This window comes from Phocoena phocoena, chromosome 3 (assembly GCF_963924675.1).
Source record: "Phocoena phocoena chromosome 3, mPhoPho1.1, whole genome shotgun sequence".
NCBI lineage: Eukaryota > Metazoa > Chordata > Mammalia > Artiodactyla > Phocoenidae > Phocoena > Phocoena phocoena.
This window is the reverse complement of record NC_089221.1, coordinates 172,439,549-172,457,456: the sequence shown is the minus strand read 5'-3', so window position 1 is coordinate 172,457,456 and position 17,908 is coordinate 172,439,549. Positions and strand designations below refer to the sequence as shown.

The following is a 17,908-nucleotide window of genomic DNA, read 5'->3' as shown; positions in this document are numbered from 1 at the left end:
GTTGGGCATTTGGCTAGTTTTACAAGTTTTCTCCCTCACTTAAGGTCCTCCGTGGTCGCTCCCCAAATCTCAGGCTCTTATCCCACTCCCAGCATCCTGGCCAGCTTCTAGCGTCTAATGAACAGAGATGGTGCGCCACATATGTTAGCTGAATCCAGTTGGTCAATTAAATTAAACACACATTCATTTAAAAAACAGAAATGTAAGCAAGTATCATTGAGAAAGCTTCAGTGAACGGATCCACGACTTCAAACAACAGGTGTTTTGGAACAGTGCAGCTACCTGACCTATATCTAGGGTTCTCGGTTAACACAAAACCTTGAACCGTCTAAAACACCCAGAAAGAAAAAGTTGCGAGAATTAAACCGGCCCCAAAACCCACCTCCTTTATTTCTGCAAAAGAAATGAAAATAACCCAAGGTGTTAAGTGTGCATGCGTTTTAAGTAGGATAAAAATGAGTTGGGAGAACGCTTCTGGCAACTTTAACGCTAATTTACTAGGGAATTTCCCGTTACCCACCCTCGGTTTTTTCTCTCTTGAGGACATCAAGTTTAATTGTTACTCTTCATTTTCGCTGTTTCCTGTACTTGGAGTGCTTTCCTTCCGTTCTCCAAATCCACGTGTGAAAGAGAGGCCTTCCCTAATCATCCCAGCCAACTTGCCCCCGCCCATCACAATCACAGCACCCCACTTTTACTTCATAGCGCTTGCCATTAAGTAAAATTTGTTCATTTATGTACTAGTATACTAGTTTATAGTCCGTCTACCCCAATACAAGGTAATGAGAGCAAACATTTTGTTGGCCATTAGAGTTGGTGTGCAATAAATATTTTTCGACTATTAGACATTTGCTGTAAACAAATATCTCTATTACTTTATTCTTATGGATTGAATAAATGAAAGAACGCACTTGTAGGTGGATGGGTGGGTGAATAAATGAACAAATATGTTCAAAGAACGCCTGTAATTCTCTGGTCGCCAGATACCTAAACACAACTGCACCACGTGGTCGACTCTGCACCACATGACGGCTCCGCCAACCCACAAGAGTCCGCCACTGTCCCACCATGCACCGCTCCATTCCAGCTGTAGAGGACTAGTCAGTTCTGATTTCCGCCCTCCTTTCGGTCGCAGAAGTCAGTTGCCCTAACGACCAGCTTGTCCCAGCCTCTAAATTGCGTCACTTCCCTCCACGCCCTCCTAGATAATTGGTGCGCCTGCGCAGAATGAAAGCCCGCGGGTGCTGGCTCCTTCTGCGCAGGCGTCGCAGCTGGGGGGCGGGACCGGGCGGGGCCGCGGTACGCAGGCGCAGCCGTCGGTGGGTCGGGATTCGGCTGCCTGAGAGGTGAGTGGGGGGTGCTCGGCGCTGAGCCCGGCGGGCCTGAGGTCCGCGGTTCGGGGCTCTTGGGGCTCCCGGGGCTCCGGGCCCCGTAAGAGGACGTCGGTGTGGGGCTGGGGTCGCCGCGTCCGCGGGGTACTATGAGTGGGCGGCGCGGAGGGGAAACTGAGGCCGGACGGCGTCGGGCAGGCCCTCGCCGGCCGGGGTCTCGCTCCCCCAGACCCCAGGCCCGGGAAATGCGGGTTCGCAGGCCGGCGGGTGGACAGCGGGAGGCAAAGCGCTCCGCACATAGTGAGTGCTTGCTGGGTGTCCGCTGCTTCCCGGAAACACGGTCCTTTTGAATCGGGGCCCCCGTTCGTGGGGTTCAAGTCGGGGCTCCTGTCTCGGCGCCGCCACTCTCTACATGGGTGACCTTAGCCAGCCTCTTGGCTTCTCGGAGCCTCAGTTTTCCCCTTCTGTAAAATGGGCGTCGTCTCCGCCACTGCCTGGGGTGGGAGACTTCCGGGAGGATTAAAGTCGCAGGGCCCCCAGCGCGAAGTGAGAGCTCAAAGGGATCAGCAGCGGTTAGTCTGATTTCACACGGAGGGCCTCTGCCTACTGTGCTGGAGGTGGGAGAAATCTGGGGTCGAGGACCAGCTCGTCCACCTCTCGCTGGCTGTGTAAGCTCGGGGAGATCGCTTCCACTCTCCACCAGCCCTTTTCTTCTACTAATAGGGGTTCTAGAAGTACATGCCCCTTACAGGCATTTTGAGGTTAAATACACGTGGAACATTCTTTACTCAGTTTCCCTTCCCTTGTCAAGAGCTTTCTAGAGGACAGCTAGTTTTGTTATTAGGTGCCAGGAAATGCGTGTGCACTCTGCATCCTCGCTGAGTGATGTTCCCATTTTCTTTTGTTTCTGCCTCTCTGGTTATTTTTGTCTGCTTTTCCTCTCCGTAGACCAGGGATTTTGTCCTGTCAGGGGACCCGGGGCCGTGTCTGGGGACATCTGTGGCTTTCACGACCAGCGGCACTTCTGGCACCAAGTGGGTGGGGACCAGAGTTGTTGCTCCACACCCCTCAGTGCCCAGGACGGCCCCCACAGAAAATGATCTGGCCCCAAATGTCCACAGTGCCAAAGTTAAATCCTACCCTAGACTAGTGATTCTTCGCCAGTGGGCTTCAGAGGGGGCAGAGGGTGTGAACCCCCAAGAAATCACGTGCACGGTTTTGTGTGCATGCCCACTTTTGTGGGATGAGGAAAGGGTATTTTGGACTTTAGGCTCTGGAATCAGCCCGCCCAGGTTCAAAACTGCCGATTTGCATCTTAGCTGGGTGCCCTTGGCGGGGGGTGCCCCCATCTCTCTAAGCCTCAGTTTTTTGTTCTGTACAATGGGAGTTAGATTAAACAAACTGTAACCAGGGGGCCAAATCCCCCTGCAGCCTGTGTTTGTGAATGAGGTTTTGTGGGAACACAGCCCACTTGATTGCATACATGTTATCCATGGCCTGGGAAGCTGAACGTCCTCATTCTGACCCTCCTTTTCAGAAAATGTCTGCTGATCCCTGAAATAGGCCATTATGTGTACTCAGCTCAGGGCCTGGCAAGTCCTGGGCACTCCAAGGATTTCATTCAGGGGTTTATAATTCAGTCTTCCTGAAAGGGTGAGTGGTTCTAAATGGGGTTAAGCTCTGCCCCGGATTGAGAGCTATAGTCTTACTTGTTCCTCCTTTTTTTTTTTTTGGGCAAGACCCAATGCTGGCCTTGGCGGCCCATGCACAGTGAGGGTGAAAGAGTAAAGGGGACGGTTGGTGGGTAGGCTTGTCATCCCCTCCGCTGATGAGGAAACCGAGACCCAAGAGAAACGACCTCCCAAAGGAACCTGGTCGCGTGTCTCTGACCATGACAAGGATCCAAGGTTTCTCTGAGTCCATGTGGACCAAACACCCCTGAGTGCTGGGGTCCCTGGGGGAAGGTGATCTGTCCAGTGGCTCACAGTCGGGTGCAGAGTGGGCAGGCCAGGAAAGAGTCGGAAGGCCTTGTAGGAGATGCTGGACCAGAGGCAGGACAAGTACTGGGCTTTGCTGGAAGAAGAGGGTGTCCAGCTCTGTCTGAGGAGGTGACCTTCTGGCTTGGTGTTGAAGGGGGAGTGAGTGGTTCCCGGATGGCAGGAGGGAAGGTGAGCGTTGTGTTTGAGCAGAGCACAGGGGCTTTGGTGAGGGGCCACATGTGCCTGCTCAGGAGGTTTCGGGGGGCTGTGGAGGGTTTTTAGAGTGCGGGACATCCTGGCAGCCCCTCAGAGGAAAACAGGGCTGCGATGTGGGGCTCGGGCTGGAGCCTGAGTTCCAGCTCTTGGGACCGCCCTTTCCTAGGTGCCCTGGGAGGGGAGGGAGGAGCAGAGGACCAGCTTGCACACACTGGTGTTGGTGAGAAGAGCTGGATTCGGGGTGGAGGCGGGGCAGGGCACCCCCAGAAGGGGTGGGCAGTCTCAGAAAGAGGGTGCTTCTCCTTCCTGGGGTCCGGGGCTGGGTCACTCATTTTCCTGAGTGTACCCTTTTGCCTCTTCGAATGATCAGTTCTGAGCAGGGAAATAAAAGGAGTAGAGGCTGGGGTGTTTGGGGGTTTTTTGGCCGAGCTGCACAGCACGTGAGATCTTAGTTCTCGGACCGCGGATCAAACCCATGCCCCTTGCACTGGAAGCGCGGAGTCCTAACCACTGGACCGCCAGGGAAGTCCCGAGGTTGGGGTGTTTTTAATGATAAAATGGAAAGGTGGACGGAGAGCCGGCGGGGGTTCTGAACGCACAGGGAGGAACTGGCACCGGGACCCCCGCTGCAGCCGCACCCCGGGGCCAGCGTCTGTCCCCCGGCCAGGCTCGCGCCTGAACCCCGCACCTGCAGCCAGCGCCTCGGGTGCCTTTGGAGCCTCACAAAGCCCTCGCTGTTCGCAGAGAGAGTGGCCTGCCCCAAGAATTCTGTCCGGCAGCCAAAGCCCAACAAGTCGGGATTGTTCCCGAGACCCCAGTGCCCAGGGGCGGTCAAGGAAAAGAGCGTCCTGGCGGTCCTGGGCCGGCTTTGCAGGGAGCGGGAAGGCGAGGAAGGGCGACAGCTGTTCCGCGCCCAAGAGGCAGGAGAGCGGCAGTCCTCACGGCGCGCCTGTCTCGGACATGTGCTGGGTCCCCGCTGTGGACCCACATCCGCTTTTCTGCAGTCCGGAAACCCCAAATACTCTGCAAACACAGGATTTGCTGAAAGTTTGCAGCCAAGTCGTTTGGCCAGAAACTCTGACCCGTGCTGACTTTTATTTTTCCCACTGAGTGTTTATCAGTGATTTTCAGCTGGTGGTGGTTTGGTGACGTCTGGAGACTTTTGTGATTGTTACCACTGTGGGGGAGGGGGGCTGCTCCACACCCCATGGTGCCCAGGACGGCCCCCACAGAGAGTGACCCAGCTCCCATGTCAGCTGTGCTAAGGGGGAGGGGCCCTGCATTCATTATTTGGGAAAAACTCGAGTTTGATCCCTGTTCACACTGGACACCAGAATAAACCCCTGATGATCAGACAGTGTAAACCAGGGTGACCCCCAGCGTGTGTGAGTCACCTCCCCTCCCTCCCACTCAGGTGTGGATTTAAATGTGTGTAGCATCCCGGGGCCTCAAAGGTCAGATAGTCATGGAACGTAACCTCCGGGGGTCAGTGGAATCCCTAAGCCCGGGGGTCTCGCCCCGAGTGATTCTGCCCCCAGGGGACACTGTTGGACAGATGCCAGGGGTGCTGTTAAATACCCTACAGCGCACACTCTCCACAAAAGGAGTGATCTCCCCCGCACCATGCGGATAGAGCCTGGGGGAGAAGCTCCGCATGGGGTGCTGGATTCTCACGACAGCCTCTGTTACCCTGTTTTATAGAAGAGGAAAGAGAGGGCGTCGCGGGGGCTCCTTCAGCCGTGACATGAGCATCCCGGCTCAGGGGTGGGGAGGCGACGTGGAGCTGGCCTCGGGTGGAGACGGCTGGACCTCAGGTGCTAAGACTGCAGAGCCCGTTGTTACCCCCAGCGCGCCTCCAGGAGCCCTGGTCTCGGTGCTCACTGTGTCAACTTGGGGAGCCGGCCCTCGGGAGGAGGTCGTGTCAGTAGACCAGGAGAAGCCGGGAACCAGGAAACCGGGTAGCGGTTGCCTCGAGCCGTTTAGTCGGGGTGGGAGGGCTGGTAGCAGCATGTACAAAGGCCCTGAGGTACAAAGGGCTGGGGCCCTTGGAAGAACTGAAGCTGTGCCAGGAACGGGTGTGACTTCATGTCTCAGTTCTCTGCACCCTGACGGTCCCCTCAGTGTCACCCCCTCCGTCCTCACAGCTCAGTCACGTAAAGATTAGATTGCCTCTTTATCCTACTCTTAAGCAAACACTTGTCACCACAGGGCCTACATTAGTTCCCTGTGAGGAAAACAGATCCCCCCACGCACAGACCCTCGAGCTCAGTGTGAAGCTCAGTCACCCAGTACCAGCTCCCATGGGTCTGGCAGGGGGGTCGTGCCCCTGAGTGCTGCCTGGAACATGTCAGGGGAGCCCCAGCTGCCCAGCCTGTGACCTTACCATGTGACCTGTCAACCTGTGACCCGCTCTGGGAGACCCTGGCACCCCTCCATCCTGTTCAGTGATCAAGAAGTCGGCTGGGAGGGCTTGGCAAACATGAAGGCCCAGGTGGTAAATTCTGTGGGCTTTGGGGCCCTTGAGGAAAACCAAGCGTGCTCTGCAGACACTTCTATAACGTAGGGATGCAAAAGACATCCTCAGCCAAACAGGCGGCTGCCAGGTGTGGCCCTTGACCCCTGATTAGAACAGAATGTACAAAAGGAGCAGCGTCCTGGGGTCTCGGGGCTTCACATCCTAAGAGGACCACTTTGGGCTTTGAAAACAGATTTTCTTCTAGTTACAGTAAAATAGATACACCGTAAAGTTTACCATCTTAACCATCTTTAAGCGCCCGGCTCAGTGACATAAGGCACATTCACATCGTCGTACGACCATCCCCACCATCCATCTCCAGAACTTTCTCACCTTCCCAAACTGAAACTCTGTCCCCATGAAACAGAGTCCCCCAGCCCCTGGCCGCCACCATCTAGTTCCTGTCTCTTATGTATTTGAGTCCTCTAGGGACCTCATGTGAATTGAATCAGACAGCGTTTGTCCTGTGTCTAGTATATCTCACTGAGCAATCACGTCCTTAAGGTTCATCCAGGTTGTAGCAGGTGTCAGAACTTCCTTCCTTTTTAAGGCTGAGTCATATTCCGCTGTGTGGATGGACCACATCTGTTGATCCATCATCCACGCGTGGACATTGGGTTCTGTCTGCCTTTCGGCTGTGGTGAATGATGGCTCTGTTTGTCAAATATCTGTAAAACCAGAACCTTGTTGACGTTTTGGGCAGCGGCTCACTGGTTCAGCTGGGGAAGATGCCTCACCTTTGGGGGTTTCAGTGTCTTCAAAACGAGCGGGTTGTGCTGGCTGGTCTCCCTGGGCCCCTCTGCGTTGCCCCGAGAGCCTGTGCATCTGGGGCTGGCCGTCTGTCCTCTGGGCTCTAGCGTCCTGATCCCAGACCTCCCAGTTCCTGGGACGCTCTTGGGCCAAAGGCACTTGCTTGGTAAAGGCTCATTGTATCCAGAAATGGGGGAGGAAAAAGCTCATTACCATCCCTGTAGAGCTTTCCAGGGGTGGCCAGAGTGCCCTGTCCAGCTGTACAATATAGCTGCTTTAAGTCCTTCCCTTTTTAAAGTGTGAGATATAATTCACATACCGTAAAACTTAGTAGATTTTAGTATATTCACAGTGCTGTGCAACCATCACCACTAATTTCAGAACATTCCGTGACCCCAAAAGAAGCCCCACCCCCTCCTCAGCCCCTGGCAACCACGAACCAACTCTCTGTGTCTGTGGATTGGCCTCTTCTGGACGTTTCCCATCAGTGGGACCACACACTGTGTGGCCTTCTGTGTCTGACTTCTCTCCGGTTTTTTAAGTTGTCGATGGATGTAGTTTTCTGTGAACCGGAAACGGCTCTGAGCGCGGCCAGCATCGCGTGTCTTGACTGCACTGGCCCGGCGGCTCTGGGCCGGCAGCGCCCGGCCTGCTGTCGGCCAGTGTGCGAAGCCTGGGGGTTATGACTTGCTCTGCCCGGTTTGATTGACCCGCCGCTGGCCAGTGGTGGGCTAATGATAACTCGGCCAGGAGGCCGCCTCTCGATTTCCAAGCCACACAGGCTGTTCACCCCACGGGGGCATGTTTGGGGGACCAAAATGCTTCACACCATGGATCCCACCCTCCCGGGTGAGCCCTGCATGGCCTTGGGCAAGCGTGGGGTGCCCCCTCTGAGTCTGTTTCCTCTCTGCGTGGGAGATGGGCCTGTGCAGGGGGCGAGGCTGTGTGTGAAGTGCCTGGCACGTCACGGCCCACGGGGAACAGGCCCTTCCCACGCTTGTTCTCCAGGCTTCTCGCCTCAGCACTGTAGGGGGCCATCCCCCAAGTTGTGACGACCACAGCTGTCACCGGTGTCCCCTTGGGAGAGTCACATCTGGCCTAGGAATACAGCAGGTTGTAGAGGAACCCAGAGGAGGCCCTGAGGCGGCCTGGGAGGGGGTGTCAGTGCCCTCTGGGCCTTCGGTCTGCTCAGGCCCACTCGGGTCCTGTCTGACCCTCGTGGGCGGTGCTTGTCCCCCGGGTGTTCGGGGCCCAGAAACTGTTGGACCGTTTTCTTGTCCAGAGCATGGAGTAGCAGCAGGTGGGCTGCAGCCTGCCCTCTGTGTCCCTGGGGAGCCCCACGCCCCCCGTCCAGCTGGTGAGAAGTGATGACCACCGTGCCCAGGGCCACATCACCCTGGGGTTAGAGTCAGGCAGGACGGCAAGGGGCTCTGGACCTACAGCCTCAGCGTCTCCTCTGTGAAATGTGGAGAATTCACATGTCTGCCTCACCGTTGTCAGGCAGACACAATTAGCCAGTGAGTTAAAGTGGCTCCTGCAGGGCAGGGTGGGGGCGTGAGGGCAGAGGGGCAAAGGCTCGGCTGTGCCCGCCGCCCGTCCTGTCCTCACACTGTGGACCGATGTCCGCAGATCCTGAAACCCCCAGACCTTGTCTGCTCCCATCTCAAGATGGATAACAAGAAGCGTCTGGCCTATGCCATCATCCGGTTCCTGCATGACCAGCTCCGGCACGGGGAGCTCTCCTCTGACGCCCAGGAGAGCTTGGAAGGTACGTGCTGCGGGCCACGCCTGCCTCCCAGGGCCTCGAGTCCCCTGCCCAACCCCCCACCTGCATCAGCGCCTAGAAGCTCCGCGGGGTGGAAGTGATAGGCTGGTCCCTGTCCTTGTTTCACAGGTAGGGACGCTGAGCCCCAGGCGGGTGCAGGGCTGCCCCCCACCTCCCTCACTTTAGGCTGGGCCTCCCGCAGCTGTTCTCTTCTGGAGGGATGTAGTTCCCGAAGGTTCTCCATGTTCCCCGTTGTGCATGTGTCCCTACTGGTCAAAGGAGTGAGAGAGGCCAGGGGTGGGGAGCCCAGCCCAGACCCGGCTGCTAGCCCGCCTGGCAGGAGGTAGCTGTTCCATGCCCACCGGGCCGTGCCGAACCCCTGAGGCCCCCCACCCGGGCAGCCCCAGCATTGTGACCCCACAGAGAGGCCTGGCGTCACCACCTGAGCCCCGTGGGGCAGGAACGGCAGCTCCCCCCATCCTCCCGGCCTCAGGGCTCGAGGGGCAGGTCCATCCTGCACTGCCCGAGGAATCACAACCGGCACCCACAGGGCCCCGCAGGGCGCACGCAGCGCCTGGTGCATCCGAGGCCTTAGCGAGCACGTCCAAGAAAGGAAGCGTGAGCGCTGCCCCCCAGAATCGTCAGCTTGGGGTTGGGTTCAGCAGAGCACACCTTTGTCCCCCTGACAGTTGCCATCCAATGCCTGGAGACCGCTTTCGGGGTGACGGTGGAGGATAGCGACCTCGCGCTCCCCCAGACTCTTCCCGAAATATTTGAAGCAGCTGCGGCGGGCAGGGTGAGCCTCGGGCACTGCGGGGCTGTGGTTCTGTCTCAGTTCGAGGGCCTGAGTTACCCGCCAGAGCTCAGCTGTCCTCGGGCATCCCCTGGCTGGTTGGGGGAGGGGAGAGGGTGCTGGGCTTGGGGGAGGAGGTCGGCGGTTTCCTGCTGCCCCTCAAAAGAGCTCATCGTGGCTTTGGGGCCAGGAGATACCACCTGATCTGAGGAGCCCCCAGCGAACCCCACCTTCGGAGGAGGACTCGGCCGAGGCAGAACGCCTCAAAACCGAAGGTAAGGAACGCCCCGTACAGCTGGCCTCTGGGTGCTACGGGCGGAGGCCAGCTGGTCCCGGACTGTGGAGCGGATGGCAAACCAGCCTTTGGAGATGCGGCCGGAGGGCTTTTACCCGGATGCAAAGATGCAGAGAAATCAGACCCTCGACCAGGAGGAATTAAAGGGTGAGGCCGCTGCGGAGGGTGGTCCGACAGCTTCCCAAATGGTTAGATAGAGTGGCCACGTGACCCAGCAGTTCCACCCCAGGGTGTGCCCAGGAGGGATGCAATCGCACATCCACAAAGATGCTTGCGCACACGTGTTCATAGTGGCGTGGTGCACAACAGCCAAGGAGTGGAAGCCGCCCAGGTGCCCATCAGCTGACGAGCGGACACACACACGTCCCTCCACACATGGGAACGTCACTCAGCCATGCAGAGGAGAGAAGCCCCGACACTCTCTCCAACGTGGATGGGCTTGAGAACAGGATTCTCAAGGAGAGAAGCCAGACACAGAAGGACACACAGGGTGTGATTCCGTTGATGGGAAACGTCCAGAACAGGCAGAGCCAGACAGAGAGTGGATGTGTGGTTGTCAGGGGCTGGGGGGGGGTGGGTGGGTGACAGCTAATGGGGATGGTGTTTATTTTGGCTAATGGAATGTTCTGAAATTAGTGCTAATGGTTGGACCACTTTGAATATACTAAAAGCCGCTGAGTTATATACACTTTTAAAGGGTGCGTCTCACGGTATGTGAATTCCATCTCATTAAAACTGCGCTGTTTCTGAAGGAACGAGCAAAAGTGATGGTATCTGAGGCTTAGGTTCCCAAATACCAGGACAGTGACAGCTGCTGCACCAAGGGCTGGCTCCGGCCAGGCCCTGCGCTGGACGCAGACCCACCCTCCGCCTCACGCCACCACCCTAGCCTGTGTCTAAGCGTTGCATCCTGGGCCCCCAAAGTCTCGAACTGTCACATGGAAGCCGGGCGAGCTGAGAACGCCGTCTCAGAACTTCGGGGTTCGAGGGGAACAGCCGAGGGTACGTTTCCTTCCCTTTCTCTTCAGGGAACGAACAGATGAAAGTAGAAAACTTTGAGGCTGCCGTGCACTTCTACGGGAAAGCCATCGAGCTGAACCCTGCCAACGCCGTCTACTTCTGTAACAGGTACGGCAGGGACCGGTGGGGTCCTGGGTGGGCTGAGCGGGGTCCCCAGGGGAATGGGGGGGGCGGTCGATCTGTGGGTTAGTGATGGCTCAGCCGCTGTCCCAAATAACGAGCCCATGCCTGGTGGCCGGCCAGGTGCGGCCCAGTGTCAGTGGTGCTAGCGGCCGCACTCGTCTGGCCCTGCAGCCTCGGTTTCCCTGGTGAACGGGGCGGCACCCAGATTGCTGTATCCTCTGGCGCCAGCCCCGGCGTCCAGCCCCACCGGGCCTCTCATCCTTGGCAACCCTGCGTCTGCCCCACCTGACAGACAGGGAAGCTGCAATCAGCTCCCCGACTGCCCTGGTTTGCCTTCTCCCAGAGCTGCGGCCCACAGCAAACTGGGGAACTACGCGGGGGCGGTTCAGGACTGTGAGCGGGCCATCTGCATAGACCCGTCCTACAGCAAGGCCTACGGCAGGATGGGGTGAGTACCGCCCGCCCCATACATGCTGTCTGCCTGCGGTCAGCGCGGCCCCGCACGTTAAGGCCCCAGCCCACTGGGCTGCCCCGCCTCACGCACCAATCCCGAGTCCAGGCTGTCAGCTGAGCTTCTGACCGACCAGCTGTAAGCCCGGGTTCCCACGACCCTCTCCTTGGGTTCAGCGATTCCCTCGAAGGCTCACAGGACTCAGGAAAACGGTTCACTTAACCTTCTCTGGCTTAGCGTAAGGGATGCAGATGAGCAGCAGGCAGAGGGCCGCCCAGGGCGAGGTCGGGGAGGGTCCCGAGGCAGAGCTTCCGTCCTGCAGGGTTCGGGGCGCACCTCCCACCCAGCACGCGGGGCGGTCACCAGTGGGGGTGGGTTTTATAGCCCGTCTCTAACGCCTCCCTCCCCGGGAGTTGGGGGTGAGTTTGGTCTTTGTGGCCAGCAGCACATCCGGAGGCTTCCTGGAAGCCCACCTCATTAGCATAAACAGGCCTCCTCGTTAGCATAAACTGCAGTGCAGTCCAAGGACACACCTGTGATTCAGCTCGCCAGGGCAGGGAGGAGCTCTGACCACGCCTGCCCCGCCTCCTCCCAGCCCCAGCGACCCCAGCAGTTCGGGGCTGCTGGGCCTGGGCGGGCAGGCGGACGGCCTCCCAGGCCCTCCACACGCACTGTCTCTCCTGCAGCCTGGCTCTGTCCAGCCTGAACAAGCACACGGAGGCCGTGGCCTACTACAGGAAGGCCTTGGAGCTGGACCCCGACAACGAGACCTACAAGTCCAACCTCAAGGTGGCGGAGCTGAGGCTGAGAGAGGCACCCAGTCCCGTGAGTCCTCTGGGGACTGGCCGCGGGGGCAGGGCGGCTCGGGGTCGAGGGCTGGGCCTGACCCGTGTGGGAGCAATGTCTCTGGTGCCGGGGGTCCGGCATCTGTTTAACGGGGTCCTGTTGTGAGGGAAGAGGCTTATCCTCGCAGAGCCCCCGGAAACAGGAGGGCGTGGGTCACATGGGGAAGCCCCAGCTCGTCAGGAGGCAGAGGGCTGGGGGCCCTGTGGGCCTTGGGAAGGAGCTGGCAGGCTGGGTGAGCAGGTGCGGGATCGGCTAGTTTGAATGGCCCCAGGGCAGGGGGGCTGCCCGGGGTGACCAGGGCAGGGGGACAGTGGCCCCGAGCCCTGTAGAGGCTGGTTTGCATGTGAAAGGTGCACTCGCGGGCCATTTGTTTACCAGTTTCTAGGGATTGGCCACCCCTGGGAGGGGCCATCCCACCACAGTCAGCATCACAAAGTGAAAGACACGGTTAATATACCGTGCTCTTCCGGGGGACCCACACCGTGGTGCGCGTCTTTCACGAAGCACCCCCGGCCGCAGGGCCTGGCCGCCCGGGTTGCTGGGACGCCCGGGATTCCAGCAGGCCCCAGGTGGGACCTTACCCCTCAGTTCCCAGGGGGCCGGCTCTCGAGGTTCTGTGTCGAGGCACCACTAACCAGGGCTTTTCTCACCCCACAGACGGGAGGTGTTGGCAGTTTCGACATCGCGGGCCTGCTGAACAACCCAAGCTTCATGAGCATGGTAACGGCCCCCGCCTGCCGTGTCACCACGGGCCCCGGGCCAGGGCCGCCCCACTGCAGACGCCATGGACACTGGGCGCCGTGGGGTGTGGAGCCGGACAAGCTGAACCCGCCTCTCCCAGCTGAATAACCTGGGGAATCTCCACGCCCCTTCCCCCCCAGTCCGGGCCCCCTTGCGGTGTGGCCACGGTGACAGCAGAGTCGCTGCACCTGCTCCCTGAGGTGCAGACGAGACACTGCAGGGCGCGGGGGCCCCGCGGAGGAAGGGCCGACCACCTTCTGGTCCAGATGCGCGTGTTCTGCGCAGGGCCGCCCCCTGGAACAGGCACCCAGCGTGTCCGGCACATGCCTGTCGGCCCCCGGGTGGTCTCACCGGTCCTCAGGCCACAACGCTGACTCGAGGGACCTCAGGGTGGGGGTCTCAGGTCGCCAGGGAGAGAGGAGCCTGGAGCCCCCCCATCAGAGAAACGTCCGCACCTGAGCGGGAAGCGTCTGGCCTCCCACGTCTTGGAGCCTGGGCTGCCGCTCTCGTCCAGGGCGGGGCGGGCACAAGGCTGCCAGAGGACTCCTGGCGGTGGGGAGCGGCCTGACAGAGGCCGCTCCTTTGGCCTTGTCTGTCGGGGTCGGCGGTCCCGGCCCCCCTTAGCTTCGTGCTGTGCTGTCGGCACCCATCCGTGCCCGGCACTTGCATGACCGTGGCCTGGACACCCAGCCATGCAGGGCAGTGGACTGGCCGAGGCCGGCTGGTAGCGCTCTCCAGCCCTTTTCGGAAAGAGCCGCAGCCTGGAAGGTGCTTCCCTGGCTTCTGCTCGTGTGCACGTCTTAAAATCGGCCCTGAGGAGATAATCCCGACGTGGCTGGGGGTGTCAGTGTAGGAGAGAGGCCAGGATGATGTTCATCCACATGGCAGAGCTGGAACTGACTCCCAGGTGTCCCTGGTCGGGGAAGGATGACGAGGTTCCTGGAATCTTAAGATGAGAGTCCAGATGGGATCGAAGTGGGGAAAGGGCAGGGTCACGGTGTGTGGGGATGGGGTGGGGCCCGGGGAAGAGGCGGGCCTGGCGCTCTGGGTTCTGGGCTGGAGGCCCACGGTGCCTACGGGGAGACCTTGTCAATGATGAAATGCGTTTGGGAGCTTGCTTTTTCTGAGAAGTCTGTTTTCTTCTTCAGGCATCCAACCTCATGAACAATCCCCAAGTTCAACAGCTGTAAGTGACCACCGTTCTCCTTTGGGTCTTGTGGTTAAAACTAGTGTGGTGCAAGGTGCATAAAATGTACCATTTTAACCATTGTAAGGTTTGTGATTCCACGGCATTAAGTACATTTACGACGTCCTGTAGCTGTGGCCACCATCTAGTTCCAGACATTCATCACCTGAAAAAGAAACCCCATCCCATTAGCACCATTCCCCAGCCCCTGACCACCAGGAACCCACTCTCTGTCTCTGGATTTGCCTGTTCTGGAGGTTTCCCGTCAATGGACTCAGACTCTGTGTGGCCTTCTGTGTCACTGGCATCACCCGGTGTCCCTGAGGGACAGCATTGCCCCGTTGAGAGTCACTGTCTTTAAGCCAAAAAAGGGTGTTGCTGGGAAATCTGATGGAATTGACAGGCTGCAGTCAGAAGTGTGGGCTGAGGGCAGGTTCGGGCCCCAGGAGATGTCCATTGCCGGCAGAGGGGAAGGGCCAAGTGGGGATCAGAGGAGGAGGGCTGAACCGTCTGCGAGTCAAGGGCTCTCTTTGCAGCATGTCCGGCATGATTTCGGGTGGCCACAACCCCTTGGGGACTCCCGGCACCAACCCCTCGCAGAACGACCTGGCCAGCCTCATCCAGGCGTGAGTGGACCTGCCAGGCGGGGCTCCTGGGCAGGCGGGGCGTGTCCCCACTCCCCCAGGAAGAGACACCTGCTCTGTAGGGCCTGCGTCCTCTGGGGAGCGGTCCCCCTGCCCTCGAGGGGCACGCGAGGCGGGCACCCTGGGCCAGGCTGAGCCCGGGCGCACCTCCCCTCCCCGCAGGGGCCAGCAGTTCGCTCAGCAGATGCAGCAGCAGAACCCAGAGTTGATAGAACAGCTGCGCAGTCAGATCCGGAGTCGGACCCCCAGTGCCAGCAGCGACGACCCGCGGGAATGACTGCCCGGTGAGTCCGGGGCCGGGCCCGCGTCGCCGAGGCCACGCGGGGGCGTCTCTGGTCATCAGCCCCCTTGCCGGGGGTTCCCACCCGGATCCCCCACCCCTCTCAGTCCCGCTCAGTTGGGCTGTTTCTCTCTCCAGCCCCCCAGCGCCATCAGGTCCTTCCCGGCTGACCGGAAGCCTTCTCTCACTTTTCCGTCTCTCTTCCCATTGGACCGCCCATGAGAGGAAAAGGAATTGGACCTGCATGTTAAGACGGATTTTTATTATTTTTATTTTTTTGCCTCAGCCCTTCCCTCCCTTTTTGTACTCTCTCACGGCCCCCAGACCCTTCTCGAAACAGAGCCAGCAAGCTGTGAGCACAGACCAGCACCAGTCTCACTCCCAGCCCCCCCAAAACCCAGTCTCTAAAGTATTTTCTAGAATAATTTGGGGGGGGTCCTTTCGCCGCTCTCAAGAAGCGCCCACGGGGAAGCCGTGGCACGAAACTCCTTCCGCAGCCCTGCCCTCTCGGCCTGTCTTCAGGGGCCTCGCAGCCCACGAGAAGCTGCTCTCTGCGTCGACCTTGGCCACCCCAGCCGCCCCTGCTCGGGTGGGCTCCCTGCCAGCCAGCCCGGCCCTCGGACCCGGGTTCTCGCATGAGCAACTCCCGCTGCAGGTTCCCGGGAGCCGGTTCTGTTGCCCTGGGCCTGGGGGCGGCCCGGAGCGGACGTCCTGGGTGTGCAGGACCCATTTCTGGGACTTTTCTTCCAGTCGAGCATTTGGATGGATGCGGGTCTGATCCCAGTGCTCTCTTCCCAGTACTCACGACCGACAGACCGTGAGGGGCACTCTCACCACCTTCAGCCTGGCCCCCGAGCCCATCCCGGCCTGGCCATGTGTCCAGCCACTGCCCTTCTGCCCACAGGTGGTCCCGCTGGCCCGGCGCCTCCTCCCGTTGGGAGGGGGGGCTGCAGGGGGTCCTGGTGCCACCCGCCTTGGCCTGAGATTGCCAGGCAGCCACCGTGGATGCCTGGCGGCCCCAGGCGAGGCGGTACGGCGTGGGGAGGAGGGGTCGGCTGGCACCACCGCTCCGGCAGCAGCGTTGGCAGCTGGATGGTCGGAGGCTCCCTTGTGGTGTCGGGCCATGTGCGAGGTGACCCAGCACCGTGTGTGTAGTTAACTAGTAGGGAGACGGCTGCCAGCCACCCGCCGTCTGGCACACGTCCGGCGAGATGTGTCCTAACTCTTGCGTGCTAGCCGTGGTGACAAGCATAACGTAACGTGTGGGGAATAAATAGACATCGTGACCTCTGCCTGTCTCTGTTGACCTCTCAGCGCCGCCGCCCCTCCCTGCCCCTAGCTTCCAGGAGCCCCCAGCCTGGACCCTGTGTGGGTTGCCTTGGAACCACCGAACCGGGTTGTGTGTGCATCTCCTGTCACCGCTGAGACAGTCCCACAGATTCAGTGGCTTTTAACCACACAGAACATCTCAGTCCTGGAGGTCAGAAGTTGGACATGGCCCCTGCCCCCAGAGGCTAAATCCAGGTGTGGGCGGGTCTGCCTCCCTGCCAGGGCTCAAGGGGAGAAGTGCCTCCTGCCTTTCCCAGCGTCTGGAGGCCGCCACAAATGGTGTAGGCAAAGGGGGGCGTCAGCACCTGCACTCGGCTCCCCACTGGACTCTGGGCTGTGGAAACACCTTTGGGCCACGCTCGCCTCCTTCAGCCGTGGCCTCTGTGGCTTCTGGGGGATTGTACTTCTAGCTTCCGGTGACCTTGAGCTGCCTTGTCCTGCAGAGATGACTTCCCCATGTTCCCTGCCTCTTGGACGGTGGCCAATAGGGGACGAAGGAAGTTCAAGGAGGAGGAGGGGTCTGTCCCCGGTGGGTGCCGCTGGTGGGGTGTGGAAGCTCCCTGCCGTCCAGCCCTCCTGTTCCAGCTACCCAGTGCCACCGGGCAGCGTGGCCACCAGCGGAGCCGGTGAGGAAGGCGGGGTCCTGGCCGCCCCGAGTTCCCGATCTGCGTTTCCACAGAAGTTAATGCAGTAAACCGGCATTTACGTGGCTCCAGCTACCTGTCTGGGGAAATGGTTCCTTTAAAAAAAATTGAGATATAATTCACATGACATAACATTTGCCATTTAAAAACGTACGAGGACTTCCCTGGTGGTCCATTGGTTAAGACTCCACGCTCCTAATGCAGGGGCCCCGGGTTCGATCCCTGGTTGGGGAACTAGATCCCACATGTGGCAACTAAGAGTTTGCATGCCACAAATGAAAGATCCTGCATGTGGCAATGAAGATCCCACTGCACCACTAGGGAAGCCCTAGTTACCTTTTTTTTTTTTTTTTTCGCGGTACGCGGGCCTCTCACTGCTGTGGCCTCTCCCGTTGCAGAGCACAGGCTCCAGACGCGCAGGCCCAGCGGCCATGGCTCACGGGCCCAGCTGCTCCGCGGCATGCGGGAGCCTCCCGGACCGGGGCACGAACCCGCGTCCCCTGCATCGGCAGGCGGACTCCCAACCACTGCGCCACCAGGGAAGCCCTGGTTCTGCATTTTAAACAAGCATCTCAGGGGATTGGGACACACCTGTTTAGAGAAGCCCACGTTGAGAGGCACTGGTGAGCACAGGAATAGGAGCCGTATCTTCCAGGAGCATCTACCTATGCCCCTTAGGTGTCCCCAAACGATCTCTGTTCCTTCTCTTCCACATCCTGTGTGTCCATCACTGGGAGGCCCTACAGAGCCTCTTCCAAATTGACCCCACACCCAGTCTAAGTGTTCAGGAAAGATCCAGAAATTTTCTGTTTTGGAACCGCTGGAAGTGTGGGGAAGAGGGAAAGGAAAAAAAACAATAAAAAAAAAGGAGTAATTGTCAACAACTCATTCCAGAAGCCCAGAAGCCAGCAGCTTCTCTATGTAACTTGATGAGTTGTGTATCACAGAGAATCACTGCTTGATCCCACACGAGCTAGAAATAGGATATTTCTGAATATTG

General features: G+C 59.1%; 1 protein-coding gene across 4 annotated transcripts; it reads left to right on the top strand.

Annotated features, from left to right (window-relative positions):
* The first annotated feature begins 1,280 nt into the window (after positions 1-1,280).
* On the top strand, positions 1,281-14,941 carry SGTA (small glutamine rich tetratricopeptide repeat co-chaperone alpha). 4 transcript variants are annotated; one of them, XM_065873440.1, is made up of 11 exons: positions 1,281-1,346; positions 8,421-8,559; positions 9,246-9,352; positions 9,540-9,624; positions 10,673-10,772; positions 11,131-11,235; positions 11,925-12,063; positions 12,742-12,804; positions 13,974-14,011; positions 14,548-14,637; positions 14,818-14,941. In XM_065873440.1, the coding sequence occupies exons 2-11, from the start codon at positions 8,460-8,462 to the stop codon at positions 14,930-14,932; spliced, it is 942 nt and encodes a 313-aa protein (XP_065729512.1). In that variant the 5' UTR covers positions 1,281-1,346; positions 8,421-8,459; the 3' UTR covers positions 14,933-14,941. The 4 variants fall into 4 exon arrangements, with proteins under 4 accessions (XP_065729512.1, XP_065729510.1, XP_065729513.1 ...); XM_065873438.1 differs by lacking the exon at positions 1,281-1,346 and having other exon boundaries at positions 8,460-8,559; positions 9,246-9,343; positions 9,516-9,624; XM_065873441.1 differs by lacking the exon at positions 1,281-1,346 and having other exon boundaries at positions 8,460-8,559; positions 9,246-9,373; positions 9,570-9,624.
* The last annotated feature ends 2,967 nt before the right edge of the window (positions 14,942-17,908 follow it).